The following is an 18,143-nucleotide window of genomic DNA, read 5'->3' on the forward strand; positions in this document are numbered from 1 at the left end:
CTAGTATTTCACGGCTTACTCGAAATTGCCAGTGTGTGTGTGTGTGTGGATTTTTAACGTAGCTTTAACAATGTTTCAGTCATATCGCTACAATGTCTGCAGCGTGACAGTTTATAGTGATGTCTAGCACTGGGGCGTTATGCCGCAGACATGTAGCATGATGTCCAACCCAGTCACATTATCCTGATACCAGGCCAACCAGTCCTAACACTAACATCTTAATGCTGAGCGATAAACGAGGCAGCTGTTAGTAACATTTTTGCAAGTCGAACCCACGACCTCCCGCATCCGAGGCAGACGCTCTAACCACTAGGCCACCGGAGCGGTTCTGAAATGGCCGGTTTAGTATGAAATAAATATATCTTTATCAAGTTAGCAATTCAAGTGTGCTTTTGGGTGTTTTGGCACAGCAACGCTTTGAAGATTATATCGCGCCGAGGCAGGTGTAGTCAAGTGCTTTGCACAAGACAATACGGTATTGGGAATCGAAGTAGCACCCTCATGGTCTCGGGTTCCATCGCCATAAGCAATTAATGATTATAAATTCATGAAAGTATAAAGTGTCTTGTAATTTTACTTAACAAATGTCAAATAATAAACCTTTTTTCTAAATATCAGCAGGGCCATCAAGAGGGGGAAACTGGGGATATATCCCCAGGGCCCGAGCCCGGAAGGGCCTGAGCTGAACAACGCTTTTTAATTTAATAAAAGAAAATTTTGTTTCAACAAGAACTAGGAGAGGCCCGAGTGTTTCTTACACTAGGGCCCGTGATCGCTCTCTACGGCCCTCAGCACATGGGGAAATTCATTTGAGAACACTTTTTATAGCTACTTTCTGTTGCTTTTGTGCCTGAATGATTTTTGGAATATACGCTCCAAATACTAAATTATTACAAACATTTTGTCAAGACTGTCTTCTATTATAGAAAAATTGAATAACGGTATGTGGACAAAAGGGACTATCATACTGCAAAAGTTTAATTATTACATACAAGTTGGGGATTATTTTTTTCTTCATATTTTTCATTTTTGTATCAATGGCCACATTGATATCTCTAGTCCAACATTGCTGCAGTTTTATGTAAGAATATAGAGCGTATACATTACTTATTTTTCTGGTATTAATATTTGCAAAACCAGGAGAGGGGTTAGGCGTTGGTTTGCTTTGATCCTGAAGTGTAGTTTGAGAAATCTCCCTATTGTGCATCATTGATTTTCTTGTTATGAATAAATACAATTTATTAGGACATGGCAGTACGACTTATTTCTCGAGCAGGAAAACTTCTCCCTTCGTTGCGAATGTATAATCTGTGGTGGGGATGAGAGAGAGAGAGAGAGAGAGAGAGAGAGAGAGAGAGAGAGAAGATAAATACATTTTATAACGAAGATAAATACATTTTATAACGATGAAAGCTTTAATGAGATAACAAAATATGCTAAATAATAATAATAATAATAATAATAATAATAATAATAATAATTTATTATCGTTATTAATAGAATTTTCGGTGAAATTAAATACTATCTACAATGGTATTATTGAAGAGCAGACATACACACATACACACATGCATATGTAAATACATACACGCACAATTAACACATACATGTTAATTCTTAACTTCTAACCAGATCTGAACATTATCAAATATTGTTTACAACGATACACATCAATATACGAGAATATATATATATATATATATATATATATATATATATATATATATATATATATATATATATATATATATATATATATATATATATATAAATGCATGCAGGGATATACATATATACATACATCGATATGAATTTGCTATAATTTTCTTGTCAAATTTATGTGATCATTGGTTAATTTTGTTGGTGGGGGATTGATAAGTAAATATCTCATTTCTTATGATACCGGTGAAATCCGTATGGTACTCCTTTGGGATTTATCTTAAGAGCTCATCGTTCTTCAGGAAAATAAATATTAAAGCATTTCTCAGATTACTGAAGGATGATGAGCTCTTAAGAGAAATCCCGGGGATGAACCAAGCGTATTTCAGCAGTTCAGAGCAGAATATATCATAAAGAATACGACATTTACATGTCCCACATAAAAAAAAAATTATCCAAACAAATTTGACCATAGGAAGAAAATTATAGCAAATTCATTTCAATGTATGTATGTATGTATGTATGTATGTATGTATGTATGTATGTATGTATGTATGTATGTATGTATGTATGTATTATTATTATTATTTAGCATATTTTACTATCTCATTACAGCCTTCATTTTTCTAAATATCTCTCTCTCTCTCTCAAATTTCTGCCGTGACAGCCGGACCTAACCGCAGCTCCATCCTAATCATTGGTCAGTTCCTATTGGTATAGCCCTCATAAGAACGTATCCATGCGTTATTTTATTCTTGGAGTGATGTTGTTTTCCAATCATGCATCAGCAATTTAACAAAAGGTCATTAGTTACTGTATGCCGAGGTGTTCTGTTCTGACAGGGCATACTAAAAAAGTAAGTGTTCTGAAAGATTGAATTCAATGGGTCAAAATGAGATGGATTTTCATTTATATAACCGACAAGGTGATTTCATGTTGTCAGATTTCGCAGTACTTTATTGATAAAACGTCAGACTCCTGTGATTTTTCTTACCATCCGCATACCAATATCAGTAGAAATAAATGTATTAATTACCAGCGAGCGTCCGTTAGTCAGAAATGATGGGAGGCTGAAACAGCTAAAATCTTCAGTATGGAATACGGAACGACAGCCTTGGTCTTTGCTACCAGTAATGTCAGGGGAATAAATAATAAGCGGAGACCTACTTGTTGGTCTATGGTTGGGATCTGATCGAACCCAACCCTCAATATAGGAAAGTTAGTACAAGGCACAATTACAGCATAGCACAGACTTATTTAATCCCTTCCTATCTAGCAAATTTCAAACAAGTGATCCGTCTGGGAAAGATTCATAAATTTAGAAAAATAGAATCGTCAACGTCGAGTACAATAATTGGTGTTTTTTTCTTTTAACGGTGCAGACTGACACCTACATGACGATGTGCTCCGAATATGATGCGGACTCTCGGTCAGGTAAATACAAAAAAAAGGCGGTACATATATATGATATAGATACCTACCGTTTTAAAGGCTGCAGATTAAATATGTTGGAGATGAAATCACAGAGAGAAGATCAGAACACCGTGAATGTAGAGTCTAAACGTTTGTCTGAATATTGGTGTCTTGACACTACAAGCTTGTTCAATTCATATTTAGATGGCATTGATGATGTAAACAATTTGTCTAACATTTACAAAGAAAAGGGAATGCAGGGATTATCATTATTATTATAATTATTACTATTATTTTTATTATTATTATTACTATCATTCAACATCTGATTAAATTTTCTAAGTTAAACAAATTATGATAAAAATATCAGCCATTATTTTAAATATAAATCGTTTCTGTTTTACTTACTCATCATTTGTTCTATTTAAATTGTTTTAGCCCTCTTAATATTTTATTCATTACTTGATTCTACATGTTAGTATATATGTATGTCTTCTATAATAATAATAATAATAATAATAATAATAACAATGACAATAATGTAAATTATTTTTTCACAAAATGTATTTAAAGCTTCGACATTTAAAATGTTGCTTAAATATGAATGTTAACAAATTGCAGACTAATGACAATTCAGACTGCATTATTATTAAATATTCGGCAAACACACACACACACACACACAAACACACACACATATATATATATATATATATATATATATATATATATATATATATATATATATATATATATATATATATATATATATATATATATATACATAAGTCACTTACGGGACATTTTTATACTACAAAACAATTAGTCGCCGGGGCTTGGTCTCAGTTTGATTTCCAGTGTGTCCGATAGTTTCATATGTATTTTGTTTTTCTTGCGCGAGAGAACGCTCCATTCACGCACATTAGTCTGATGCGGTCTTCTAAAAATAGCAATACACTATGCCGTTGTTGACTGCATATTTTCTAAATTACATGTTTTGCTTGGACGGAACAAGGTAATTAGGTATAGTTCGAGCTTGTGAGGTATAAAGGAATCAAATAATTATCATAAGGACAGAAAATGTGTCTGTTAAATATTCTCCGTAAACGAAGGTGTTGTATTATTCAGAAAGGTTGGGAAGCTGACTGTGATTACGTGCTTTCAATATAAACACGATGCGGAATACAACATTCACATGGTACTAATCATATGGAAAAAATGGGAACCAGCCTGAAAATGGGTGAATATAAGATTGAATGTATAAGGGTTTGGCTGACCAGAACCGGTTAATAATGTAAGTTATGTTTTAGGAAAAATAATCTGTTGAGAGCTTATCCTAGGTGTAAGTGAAGAAAATATAGACATTGTTTTATTGATGGAATTTCGGTCCGTTAACAGTCTTGAGTTCGGAATACTCATTACTAAAATTAGCACCTGACTCTTTGGTGCGGAATTGACAGCACATGTTTCAAACACATGCAGGTCCAGAAAATGCCGCGGCTTATCCTTTCCTCAACACAGAAGCTGACATCCAGGTTTCATCTATACTGATAAATATAGGTTTGATCATGAGCACTCAAAAAGTTATTGAATTTTTAATATCTTGGTGTTTGTTCAGGTTTACTTTGGGAACTGAATTAGTACCTTGAGTCCATTAGTTCGTGCGTGCAGCTCGGAAAAGAGATAGGTACAACAAAACACCGGAGAAGCGCGAAAGTCGCTATTGGCACATGCTAGTCGATACTGCCGAATTAATACACATCGATACGGCATCATTGATACACCTCGTCCAACAATTCTGCGCACGCATTTTTATGTAAAAATTGGTAAGAATTTAAAACGAAGACACATCAGTCTGCATGTCCAATATTAGTCCAAAAACAAATGTCGTCTCGAAAAATAATTATAAAATGTACAGATTCTGTGTAGTACGCAAGGCTTTTTAAATATGCACATTTTTTTGGGTTATGTTTTATTTTATTATTTTTTTTATATCGCCTTTGAATTCGACAGCCTTGGGTTTGAGCCATACAGATCTTAACGTGTGCGTTGCTTTTTCTGCTGAAACCTAGTTGTGCAGTTATCATCATCAGCAAGAGAGAAATGTTATTCTGACAGACTTGCGTGGCCGAAGAAGAAAAAAAATCGGATACATCACCCCTCTTTGAATATAATACATACTCGCGCACACTTTATCCTGGAATTTAATCCATAGACCATACATTATACACAGGGACATGATATAATACCGTTATAGTTAGCTGCATTATTACATACAGACAGAAGCATCTTGTACAATGTCATAAATTCTACTTTTCTTTCTTTCTTTCTACTTTTTCTATCTTTCTTTCTCTCTTTCTTTTCAAAAGTTATTTTGCAGACAGTTTTCTCGAAGATTTATTGTAAACGGTAGGATTCGAATTCAACGCTTGCATTCTTTCAATATAAGAGTCATTTGTGAACAATGAAAGCTGGGATTGCAAAATCTTACAGTTTTGCGAGTGCTAAATGTTCCTGTGATATACAGCATAGTTATTGGTAAAATCCCCAATGTACTTGATTTCAACAAAATATACACTTATGGTTCTAAAACATAATGAATTTATTGCATCATTAATTCATTTACCGTGAAATATATTATGTTTAGTGTGTAGCTCATTATTGTAATTACTGTACCAATACATGTACCTATTGTATCGGAGCGCCCGCATAATTATTTTCGGGTGGGGTGAGGTGTTCAACCATGTGGTGAACAACAATTAATTTTTTACGGATTTAGAGCAAAACCTGTTTAAATGTTAAAGCCTGCTTATGGGGTGCAGCCCCCCCCCCCCTGCCTCTATGTACAGGCGCCCATGCTACTGATAATATGCAGTCAGAAAGGTGTGTGTGTGTGTGTGTGTGTGATTTAGATTTGTAACGTATCTTTAAAAAAAAATCAGTCATATCGCTACCATGTCTGCAGTTTGACAGTTTATAGTGATGTCTAGCACTGCAGCATCTTGCCGCAGACGTGTATCATGATGTCCCACCCAGTCACATTATCCTGACACCAGACCGACCAGTCCTAACACTAGCCTCTGAATGCTGAGCGCCAATAGAGGCAGCTGTTGGTACCATTTTTAAAAGTCTTTGATATGACTCAGCCGGGGTTCGAACCCGCGACCACTCGCATCCGAGGTGGACACTCTAATCAGTCAGAAAGGCACAATCGTTATAGTCGCAGGGGGAAACAAGCGTACTCTCATGCTCAACGATATCATTAAAATACAATCATGTGTCGCTGTTGTAGGACGGCTGTTCATAGATACTTGTCAGGTATTATCCTGACCACAGTGGATCGTACCGTTGCTTACCTAGATAACATACATGCGCTATAAGAAGCTACAAGGGAGTACACTTCTCAACCTTCTAGCGCGACATATTTAAGACTCAACGCTGCTATTTCAAGCCAAGCCTAGAATAGTATAATAAATCTGGTACCGATGTTTAACTTGGGCATTTATGTGTGTGTGTGTGTGTGATTTGGGATTTTTTCAATTAGCTTTAACAACTTTTCAGTCATATCGCTACGATGTCTGTAGTGCGTAATGAGCAAGTGCAACGAGTTAAATGGAATGCTGCCCTCTCACTGGCCGACCGAAAATGACATATGACTTACTGCGCCTACGGATAACCTGATGTTTTGTCTACCAGTAAGGGTGCAATATTCGATTCAGTGCTGTATTCGTGCCTACTAAAGGGCGTGATCATGACCATGGTAGCTTTAAATGAATGAATAATACGTTAGTTCATCATGTATTTCTTTGAAACCTTTCGCATTGAAGGTAGTATAGTAATAACTGAGTCGATCAACAATTATTACATTCTCTAAGAAAATCATTAACATATTTTCTCCTATTTCCCCTCGCGATTTTCAGAGCGGTAAAGATAGACTTGCATTCAACATCAAGCAATAAGGCCTAAACAGAAAATAACGTATTTACTGAGTTCATATTTTTGCTAAAGCTGACAAGCCTCACATTTATGATTCGGCCGGGTCCTGAAAGGTCACATGCGCTGAAAGTTCCAGTAAGTTTATACAATACAACTATTTCCAGAAAACGCTTAATCCGAGATGGATTTTGTAAAAATAAATATTGTGTCCAGGTTAGTGCCTAATATAAGTAAGATAGTATAGGTGTCCAAGTTAATGCCTGGCAGAATAAAGATAGTCTTGGTGTCCAAGGTAATGCCGAGCACAAGTGAAATAGTAGTGTTGTCCAAGATAATGACTGGCATAACTAAGGTAGTCCTGGTTTCCAAGTTAATGGTTGACATAAGTACTCAATGCCTGACTTCAGTAAAATGAGATAAGTAAGATAGTCCTGGTGTGCCTGACCTAAGTAAGATAGTCTTGGTGTCAAAATTAATTCTTGGCATAAATAAGATAATCTTGGTGTCAAGATGCCAAGCATAAGTGAGACAGTCTTGGTGTCTAAGTTAATACATGACATAGCAATGTATTCTTGGAATCCTAGTTAATGCCTAGCATAAGTTAGGCCGTCTTGGTGTCAAAGTTAATACATGACATAAGCAATGTAGTCTTGGAGTCCTAGTTAATGCCTGGCATGCGTTATGCAGTCTTGGTATCAAAGTTAATACATGACATAAGCAATGTAGTCTTGGAGTCCTAGTTAATGCCTGGCATGCGTTATGCAGTCTTGGTATCAAAGTTAATACATGACGTAAGCAATGTAATCTTGGAGCCCAAGTTAATGCCTGGCATGCGTTATGCAGTCTTGGTGTCAAAGTTAATACATGACATAAGCAATGTAGTCTTGGAGTCCTAGTTAATGCCTGGCATGCGTTATGCAGTCTTGGTGTCAAAGTTAATACATGACATAAGCAATGTAGTCTTGGAGTCCTAGTTAATGCCTGGCATGCGTTAGGCAGTCTTGGTGTCAAAGTTAATGCATGACATAAGCAATGTAGTCTTGGAGCCCAAGTTAATGCCTGGCATGCGTTATGCAGTCTTGGTGTCAAAGTTAATACATGACATAAGCAATGTAGTCTTGGAGTCCTAGTTAATGCCTGGCATGCGTTAGGCAGTCTTGGTGTCAAAGTTAATACGTGACATAAGCAATGTAGTCTTGGAGTCCTAGTTAATGCCTGGCATGCGTTAGGCAGTCTTGGTGTCAAAGTTAATACATGACATAAGCAATGTAGTCTTGGAGTCCTAGTTAATGCCTGGCATGCGTTATGCAGTCTTGGTGTCAAAGTTAATGCATGACATAAGCAATGTAGTCTTGGAGCCCAAGTTAATGCCTGGCATGCGTTATGCAGTCTTGGTGTCAAAGTTAATACATGACATAAGCAATATAGTCTTGGAGTCCTAGTTAATGCCTGGCATGCGTTAGGCAGTCTTGGTGTCAAAGTTAATACATGACATAAGCAATGTAGTCTTGGAGCCCAAGTTAATGCCTAGCATAAGTAAGATAGTCTTGTTGTCAAAGTTAGTCAGTAGCATAAGTAAAATACACTTATTGTCCAAATTAATGCCTGGCATAAGTACAATACTCTTGGTGTCCAAATTAATGCCTGGCATAAGTACAATACTCTTGGTGTCCAAATGAATGCCTGGCATAAGTACAATACTCTTGTTGTCCAAATGAATGCCTGGCATAAGTACGATAGTCTTGGTGTCCAAGTTATTCCCTGGCATAACAAAGATAATATTGTTGTCCAAATGAATGCCTGGCATACGTACGATATTCTTGGTGTCCAAGTTAATGTCATGCATAAGTAAGATTGTCTTGGTGTCTGAGTTAGACATAGCATAAGTAAGATTGTCCTGGTATCAGAGTTAGACTCTTAGGTATGTTTACGATGCTGGCTGGTACACATGTATGCATGTGTGTACAGCTACATGAATAATTTCTACGTTAATGCAGACACTTACTGAGAGATGACCAGCGACGCTTCAGAGAAGGAGGCAAATTCTGTTGAACGGGACCTACATACTGACGCGGATGTCGACGTTTCCGCCGATATGGAAAAGATACACGATAACAAACCGACCAACGAATTGCCCATTGACAGAGGCTGGGCCTGGATGGTACTTTTAGGTAATGTTTGCGATTCTGGATCGTACCTTTAGGTATGTTTTGATGCTGGATGGTACTTTAGGAATGTTTGCAATGCTGGATGGTACTTGTAGGCATGGATGCGATGCTTGATGGTACTTTTATGTATGTCTGAGATGCCGCGTGGTACTTTTAGGTATGGTTATGATGCTGGCTGGTACTTTTAGGTATGGTTATGATGCTGGATTGTGTTTTCATGTATGTTTGCGATGCTGGATGGTACTCTTAGGTATGTTTACGATGCTGGCTGGTACCTTTAGGTATGGTTATGAATCCGGATTGTGTTTGTATGTATGTTTGCGATGCTAGATAGTACATTTAGGTATGTTTGTGATACTTGATGGTTCTTTAGAAATGTTTGCGATTCTGGATGGTACTCTTAGGTATGTTTGCGATGCTAGATGATACTTTTCGTATGTTCGAGATGTTGGATGGTACTTTTAGGTATGTTTGTGATGCTGGATGGTACGTTTAGGTATGGTGATGATACTGGATTGTGCTTTTAGGTATGTTTGCGACGCTGGATGGTTCTGTTAGGTATGTTTGTAATGCATTTATGTATGTTTGCGATGCTGGATGGTACTTTTAGGTATGTGTGTGATGCTGGGTGGTAATTTTAGGTATGTTCGCGATGCTGGATCGAACTTTTATTAGTGTTTGTGGTGCTGGATCGTACTTTTATTTATGTTTGCGTTGCTGGATCGTACTTTTAGGAGTGTTGGTGATGCCGGATCGTACTTTTAAGTTTTTTTGTAATGCCGGATGGTATATTTAGATATGATTGTGATGCTGGATAGTACCGTTAGATATGTTTGCGATGATGGAGCGTACTTTTAGGAGTGTTTGCGAAGCTGGGTGGTACTTTTAGGTATGTTTGTGATGCTGGATTGTGCTTTTAGGTGTGTTTGTGATGCTGGATGGAAGATTTAGGTATGTTTGTGATACTATTTGGTACTTTTAGAAATGTTTGTAATGCTGGATGGTATTTTTATGTGTGTTTGTGGTGCTGGATGGTACTTTTAGGTATGTTTATGATGCCAACTCAATCACCGCTGAAAGTCATGTAAATATGAATACATAATTAAATTTTAAAGGATTTCCTCCTTTCAAGGGTTTATTGATTTTCAAATGATCAGAATGAAGTAAAATGACGAAGCTGTTTCATAGGAGTAAATTTTTAGAATAAAATCGAAGTCTTTCTTTCAACTTACGTCCTTCCAGCACTTTCTAGAATGAAAAAGGGAAATAGTACTTGCCTAACTTTAGTTACAGCAATAATATATTAACAACACTACTACTGTAAAGTCCTTAAACGGAAATAGTAAGACAATGAGACATTTATCAATAAGTATTTGCTAGTTTTGGAATCATTATGCGTTTAATGGCAGGATGTGCTGTCAGTTCCAATAAAGTTGCACCTCATTAAGTCTTTGGGTTTTTTTGGGTGATTTACGCCTGAAACTTCAGACAAAAGCTATTGTGAGCGAAAACACCACGCTCAGAGTTACTTAAAGATCACTTTGGTTCTTATTTTCAGGGGCATGCATCGAAATGTTCCTGGTGATCGGATTATTGAAGACTACAGGGATATTTTTTGTCCAGTACCAGACGAGTTTTAAGTCAAGCTCCTCCATGACTTCTTTAATAACCACTGTTCAGAATGGTGTCCACAGTGTGGCCTGTTGGTTTTTATTTATTTGTTTGTTTATTTATTTATTTTTTATTTATTTATTTACAAATATAGACAAAAAGAAGTTTATTTAAAGTGAGCTATTTAAATTCCATTTCACGTTCTTTACATTTTCGAACTCAAGAGCAGTTGTAATCCGTATGCCTGTCCAACGTGCTAAAAAGATGGAAATTGTGTGTAGGTGTGGGTGTGATTTTCATTCTAACGTAGCTTTAACAATGTTTCAGTCATATCGCTAAGATGCCTGCAACGTGGCAGTTTATCGTACTGGAGCGTCATGCCGCAGACATGTAACATCATGTCCCAACCAGTCACATTATCCTGACACCAGTCCTAACACTAATCTCTTAAGGCTGAGCGCCAAGCAAGGCAGCTGCTAGTGTAAATCTTTGGTATGACTTGGCCGGGGTTCGAACCAACGACCTCCCGTATCCGAGGCGGACGCTCTAACCACTTAGACCACCGATGCGGTCTCGAATTTGTCATATTCGTCCGAGGCGTTGAATTCGGTATAGCGACCAAACAGGTTTATTTCCTTCTAATATTTTCAGCTTTATCCTAAGTTTAGGTAAAATATCTGCGTTTTATTAAATCTTTAGGGAGTACGGTGGAAGTGATATCAAACGTCGAGATATATAATTTTTGCGGGGGGGGGGGTCCCTGTAACTTATTGCTCCAATTGACCGTTTTTTCAAATATAGGAAACAATTTAAGATATAGCAGTGCGGAAGAAACGGTATGTTTAATAATGGAAATTTCGTCCCAGAACATATTCGCACATTTGTATTACTAGTATTCATCAGTACATCCGCAATTATGACAAAAAATGCGTATAATGCGGAAATCCGTACATGTGGATAGACTGGCAGCGTAAGTACACATCCCATTGCACAGCAATTCGATACTTATTGTTCTGTTTAATAACATGTATAAACTAAATTTATCATTAAATGATATGGAATATTATACTTATTCTGAAACTATTATTTCATGTCTTGGTCGGTATATTTCGGTAATATCGACTTAAAATATAACTAAAGATGTATTACTAATGTACGAAGCATTGTATTATCTTTGTCAAGATACATTGAAATGAATAGATTCACTATATATTGGCTTTTTTATTTGCTCTATAGCTCTACTGGTTATGACACTAGGAGGCGCATATCTGAGCGGCAGAAAATGTCTGATAATTGGTGGAGCGCTGTCTTTCATTGCATACGTCATCAACTCACGAGCTGAAAAGATCGAAATTGTCATATTCGCCCAAGGCGTTGTAGTCGGTATGGATCACTTGCAATTAAGAAGACAATCAATTGTATACATGCAAGCCGTATTTTGTTTCTATTTCTTATTTCGTTATATAGTAGTAGTAAATGGGGATAGATTAGCGACAATGGGAATTAGCATTACAGAGACCCCTGGGTCAGATTAGCGACAATGGAAATTTAACATGGCGAAAAATCGTGGGTCAGATTAGCGACAAGGGAAATTAACATGGGAATAAATCGTGGGTCACTCTAGCGACAAGGGGAATTTAACATGGAACTATAGTGTGGGTCTGTCTAGCGACAAGGGGAAATTAACATGGGGAATAGAGTTCGGGCTTTTGGGATTTTTTTTTTTAAATTTAAATTTAAATTTAAATTTAAATTTAAAAAAGGGGTAGGCAATGGAAAGGCTATCTCTTTTCGAGAAATATGGCTGGCCCTGAAAAGGGCCTTTGGGTTTTCTTCTTCTGCTTCTAATTTCTTCTTTTTCTCCACCAAGTTCTTATTTTATCTCCAACATTCTTTCTCTTCTTCTCTTTCTTTTTCTCCTGCTCTTCTTTCTTCTTCTTCTCTTCCTCCTCTTCTTTCTTCCTCTTCTCATTTTCTTCTTCTTTTTCAATCTTTTCGTTCCATTTGCTTATTCTTATTCTTTCCTCTTCATCCTCCTTCTCCTCCTTTATCTCTTTCATGACACCACTAATCTTGTCCTTTACCTTTTTTAAGTTATTAATTTCCATCTTTACACGATGGGGACTATAGGAATAATGGTCTTCAACCAGTCTTATCAACATCTGCTCCATCATTCCTAAGTTGTCTAAAACGTCTTGTAATGTTTGTATTTTGTCCATTTGGTTAGAAGCCATCTTCTTTTTTTATTCTTTGCAGAATGGTTTGAACGACGAATACTATGGGTTCTTATACTTAAAGCGCGTACGTGAAGGAAAACATCCCCCTAAAACGTAAAATTGATCTTACCTAGATCATGACCAAACAACGCGCGAACGTGAAGGAAAACATCCCCCTACTTTTTCATTTCATATAATAAAACCCAAACTATACTTTTTCATTTCATATAATAAAAACCCAAACTATACTCTCCACATACGCTAAGAAACAATAAACAAAATCCATAATCTACTATCCACACAATCTTACGTGAGCGCTTACAAAACCCAAACTATACTCTTCACATACGCTAAGAACAATAAACAAATCCATAATCTACTATTCACACAATCGTACGTGAGCGGGTACAAACACAAACACAAACACACAAACACAAACACACAAACACATACGCTAAGAACAATAAACTAATCCATAATCTACTATCCACACAATCGTACGTGAGCGCTTACAGAACCCTAACTATACTCTTCACCTACGCTAAGAAACAATAAAGAAACCCATAATCTACTATTCCCACAAACATACCTGAGCTCTTACAAGCACCAACACACAAACACATACCCTCACACTATCTTAAAAAAGAGTTAGTGTTTATAATCACACTACTCTACCTACACACATTGGCAAATCGATCGTTATTTCTTTTCTAGAGTATTGGGTAGCCCTGAAAAGGGCTGTTTTTTTTTGTTTGGAACTTCATGGACACCTGGTTAATGGTGGCACCTTCCAGGCCTGGCGCCGCATACACATCTTATCCCCCAATTACTTTTTACCTTTTGAGGGGAGAGAGCAGAGGCAGGATATGTCGCTTCAGAATCCCAATTTTCGCTCTCTGGGATTCTGAAATTTCTTCTTCTTCTCTCCTTTTCCTCCTCCTCCTCTTCTTTGCATCTTCTCTCCTCCTCTTTGTATCTTCTTTCCTCTTCTTTATATCTTCTCTCCTCCTCTTCTTTGTTTCTTCTTTCCTCCTCCTCTCTTATCCTTCCCTCCTCCACAATGGCTTCCGCGGCCAGTTCATTTAATATGCGCCTGGCATATTCCAGATGCACATGAAGTTCCAACAGTTTCTCCAGTCTCGTGTTCATTTTTGGTGTTGATCAATCAACAAGGGTAGCTGGACTGCCGAACGAGTTTCAATTTATAGTGAAAGCGCGGACGTGAACGAAAACATCCCCTAAAAACATAAAATTGATCTTACCTACATCATGACCATAAAACAACGCGCGGACCTAAAAGAAACACTCACTCACTTTTTATGCTACCCATCACTATTTTAAAATTTTTTATAAATCACTTCAATAGACTATCCACATACGCAAAGCAATCCAATCTAACCCCAAATTTACACCTCAAACACCAAAAAAAAGACATCATTTTAATCTACTATCCATACCAACTTACTTAACCACTTACAAACACAAACACACAAACATACCCTCACATTTTTTTAAAAAAGAGTTAGTGTTTATTTTCACACTACTCTACCTACACACATTGGCAAATCGATTGTTATTTCTTTTCTAGATTATTGGGTAGCCCTGAAAAGGGCTGTTTTTTTTGTTTGCTATGGCATTCTTTTTAGTTTCTAAGAATGCGATGTCCTCTGAGGATAGACTTTCTGGCGATAGGTCTGCTTCTTCGGAAAGAGAAGAAGAACTCTTTGGTGTCGATACGACAATCGACAAAGCCTCTGTCAGCTTCAGGTTGCTGCTGCTGCTCTTGTTGTTGTTGTTGCTGCTGTCTCTGAAGTCTGTACTTCTCTGTCCATTCTTCTTTTTCCCTGTTCATTTCTTCTCTGAAGAGCTCTTCTATCAGGTCTTCAGTGATTTTTAACATTCTCACATTCTCTATTTCTTCTGGCTTCGGTATCAGACTGTGTCTGACCCTATGCAAATTCACGTAGGCTTCGTTGAGTTTAGCTAGTTTGGAGCACATCTTCTTAGGAGGATGAGTCGACAATGGATGGTTAGACTGGAAACTGCCCCGGTTCTTAAAGTCAAAGCGCGGACGTGAAGGAAAACATCCCCCACACGGTTTTTGAGTCGCAACGTTCAGTGAGTGTCATGAGAGGGATAGTAAGAAATGAAAGAGCATCAATCCAACATTCTTATAGCTAAACAAAAGACAAAGGCATTTTTTTCAAAACACAACATTTTTTATTCAAAAATCACTTAACACTAAACAACAACTCTAACATTTTTAACAATAATCCAACAATATAACATCAAACAATTTTTTCAAAACACAACATTTTTTATTCAAAAATCACTTAACACTAAACAACAACAACTCTAACATTTTTTAACAACAATGCAACACTAAAAGTTTCTCCACTAGGTAAAGAGGGATAACAGTCTTCCATGGTTTCTAGTAATCTAGGATGACTTCTCTCAAACTGTTGATTTCTATGGTATTATCGAATTCTGCATACAGGATGACGTTCACCGTTTCATCAGGGTCTCGGTCTTTAAACTGAATTTCCACACGAATCTGGCCGGATTTTATAGGGTGGAAATGTCCCTCGTCGCTGCCTTGGTCTGGAGTGAAATCGAAAGCCCACAAAGCGTAGCCTCCTGCATAATCCTCGTACGTAATACCGTGACTGGTATTGGTTCCTAACTGTCCGGTGGCTTCGTACAAGGACAAGTACGATCTCAAGTAATTCTTCTTTTTAAAGTCAGGTTCGAAAGGTCGGGTACACAAGGTCTTGCCATCGCGACTGACTTCGATTTTGGACACACCAAAGTGTTGAAAGTAGAAAGGATTTTTTTCGGCTGCTCCGTTGAAGGCTGTATTCTCGACGATACCAACGATCAAACGTTTGGGTAACTGTCCTTGGAACAGATGATCTTCGATCATGGATCGCTGTCCCTTGGGAATGGTGAAGGTTTTCACTTCCACGCGTCGTATGGGATACTTGGCGGTCGTTCTGCTCAACGTCTGACTGATGTCGTTTCCCACTTTAGGTAACACTTCCACACGGCGTACGTAGAGTCTGGCTTCTAGGATTTTGGTTTTGTAACCCTCACTATCAGCCATCAAATGGAAAGCGGCACTGCTACGATTCAGTCTCAGGCGGACATCCACCCCGTTCAGCAAATACTTTTCTTGCAACCACATGTCCAAATGCAAACGATCCATCAGTTCTAAACTTGTGTCGGCTCCCGTGATTCTCTTTCTTCGTTCTACAAATCCATCATTGTTGTCTTTCTTTTCATCAGTTTCCAATATTTCAAACTTGGTAGGTTCGTCAGCTTCCCATACCACACAGGCATTGAGATGAGTGTTCTTGGCATCTATTCCGTACGTCAAGAGATTTTCCAGGTAGGCACGATAAGGGTAAGTATCCATGCTGCTACTGACCAGTTTGTTATTCAAATACAAGTCCACTCCACTGAACAAGGAATGCATGAAATTGTTGACGGGAGCTACTGCTTCATCGTCTATAGCACCTCCAGTCTTATCTAGAATTTTGACTTTCAGGTACAAGTAACTGCTATTCAGATCGATGTAATCTTCGGGCTGTCCTTTGATTTCAAACTCGATGGGAGCGGAATCGGTCAGTGAGGAGACGGGGTGAAATTCCACCCACTGGGATTCTTGCATCGTCATCATCGTGGGGGGCATGGCAAACAGATCCAGTTCCGTCTTGGAACAAGCGCAAGATTCTCGGTGCATCATTTTTTTGTCTCTTTTCTCAATAATCGAAAACGTCTAAGTCTCGAATGGTTCTTCTTTTCTTGGCCTTTCTCGCTTGAAGTCTGGTGAAAGGGTGTTTTCTTCGTCGTCTCTTTCTGCCTTGTCCTTGCTGAATGCCTGACTCGGTAGCGTGCAGGGCATTTATAGGTGTTTCTCGTTGGCCTAAAATGTCTTTGCCCGTTTGCAGCAAGACATTTTTGCCTGCCCTCATGAAGGCTTCTTTAGGGTTTTGTTTGTCGATGATGACATTTTGGAGAAATTCTTTGCCTTGTGTCAGTGCCGCATCTTTCAAGGCGTGCAATCCGCGTGTCACCATCGGTTTCAACACCGGGGCCACCGAACGAAAGGCCGATTTTAACATATCTCCTAAGCCGTGTCCTCGCTGTTGAGCAACCCCTCGGTACACTGGATACATGACTTAAGAGTCGTGAGAGAACCGTTTTCGAAAATGGAGTTTCACCGTGACTTTTCCTTTGGTGAATGGAATATTTTGTCCCAGATCTCCTTTTATAGCAATGTTGACCGTGTCCAAATACGACTTACTGACAGGCAAATAGTGAGGATGGACAAATTCGCGGTGGACGTGGTAAGTGTTTCCACCTTCCTCGTCAGTGTTCGTGGCAGAATCCACTTTGAAAGGAATGACACGCAGTAACGGTACGGAGGTGTGTTCCACCACGTTGTACTCCACCACATCGGAATACACGAACATCAAATTCAGTTCTTGGTTCAGTTCTACCGGGGCACGAAATAACTTGCTAAAAGACTCGTTGTCGTAAACGATGGGTAATTCGTTTTTCTTGATCATGGTCTTTCTCATGTCCATGTCTCCGCCCAACATGTCAAACAATTCAGGACAAAATAAAATGGACAGGATTTTACTCCGTTCAAATTTCATCAAGAAGCGACGAGCTGCTTTGTGGTACTCCATGGTGACATTTTTGTTGACATGCTCCAAAGCTTTCAGAAACACGACATTAAACCTGGAGGTTATGGTGCTGACCAAATGTTGACCACTAAAATAATAGCCTGGGGGAATGAACAAGTGATAGGTGGTGTACTTTTGTGTACGGGTTTTCTTGTCATACTTGACATTGCTATCCATCCACTGTTGCATTTGCTCGTCATGAACTTCCACATCCAAAAAATTTTGATTGGGAAGGACATTGAGGACTTGGGTCGGGTGAATCATTTCTACTAAAGCCACTTCCCAATGGGCTTCGTGATCTAACTGGATGGCTTGAGGTAATTTGGCCGTGTAACAGCACAACGTGTTCTTGGGAAACACCTCCATGGAACTGTCACTGGGTAAGGTTAAGTAAAATTGGTTTTGGTGACTCATAATTCCAGAGTTCTGTGGCTGTCCGAGGGGTTACT

At 38.2% G+C, this 18,143-nt stretch overlaps 1 protein-coding gene across 9 annotated transcripts in view; it reads left to right on the top strand.

Moving 5' to 3' along the window:
* LOC149799940 (monocarboxylate transporter 12-like) overlaps positions 1–18,143 on the top strand; it is a 60,379-nt gene that overhangs the window by 22,749 nt on the left and 19,487 nt on the right. For 3 of the 9 annotated variants that reach the window (XM_089959407.1, XM_089959405.1, XM_089959406.1), the window contains exons 2-5: positions 3,042–3,093; positions 9,006–9,179; positions 10,735–10,878; positions 12,024–12,170. In XM_089959407.1, coding sequence (XP_089815533.1) covers positions 9,020–9,179; positions 10,735–10,878; positions 12,024–12,170 — 451 coding nt within the window. In that variant the 5' untranslated portion in view covers positions 3,042–3,093; positions 9,006–9,019. The other 6 variants (XM_089959410.1, XM_089959408.1, XM_089959411.1 and 3 more) reach the window with 6 other exon arrangements.

This window comes from Sinohyriopsis cumingii, chromosome 5, assembly GCF_028554795.1.
Source record: "Sinohyriopsis cumingii isolate HCF-2022 chromosome 5, ASM2855479v2, whole genome shotgun sequence".
NCBI classification, from domain to species: Eukaryota; Metazoa; Mollusca; class Bivalvia; order Unionida; family Unionidae; genus Sinohyriopsis; species Sinohyriopsis cumingii.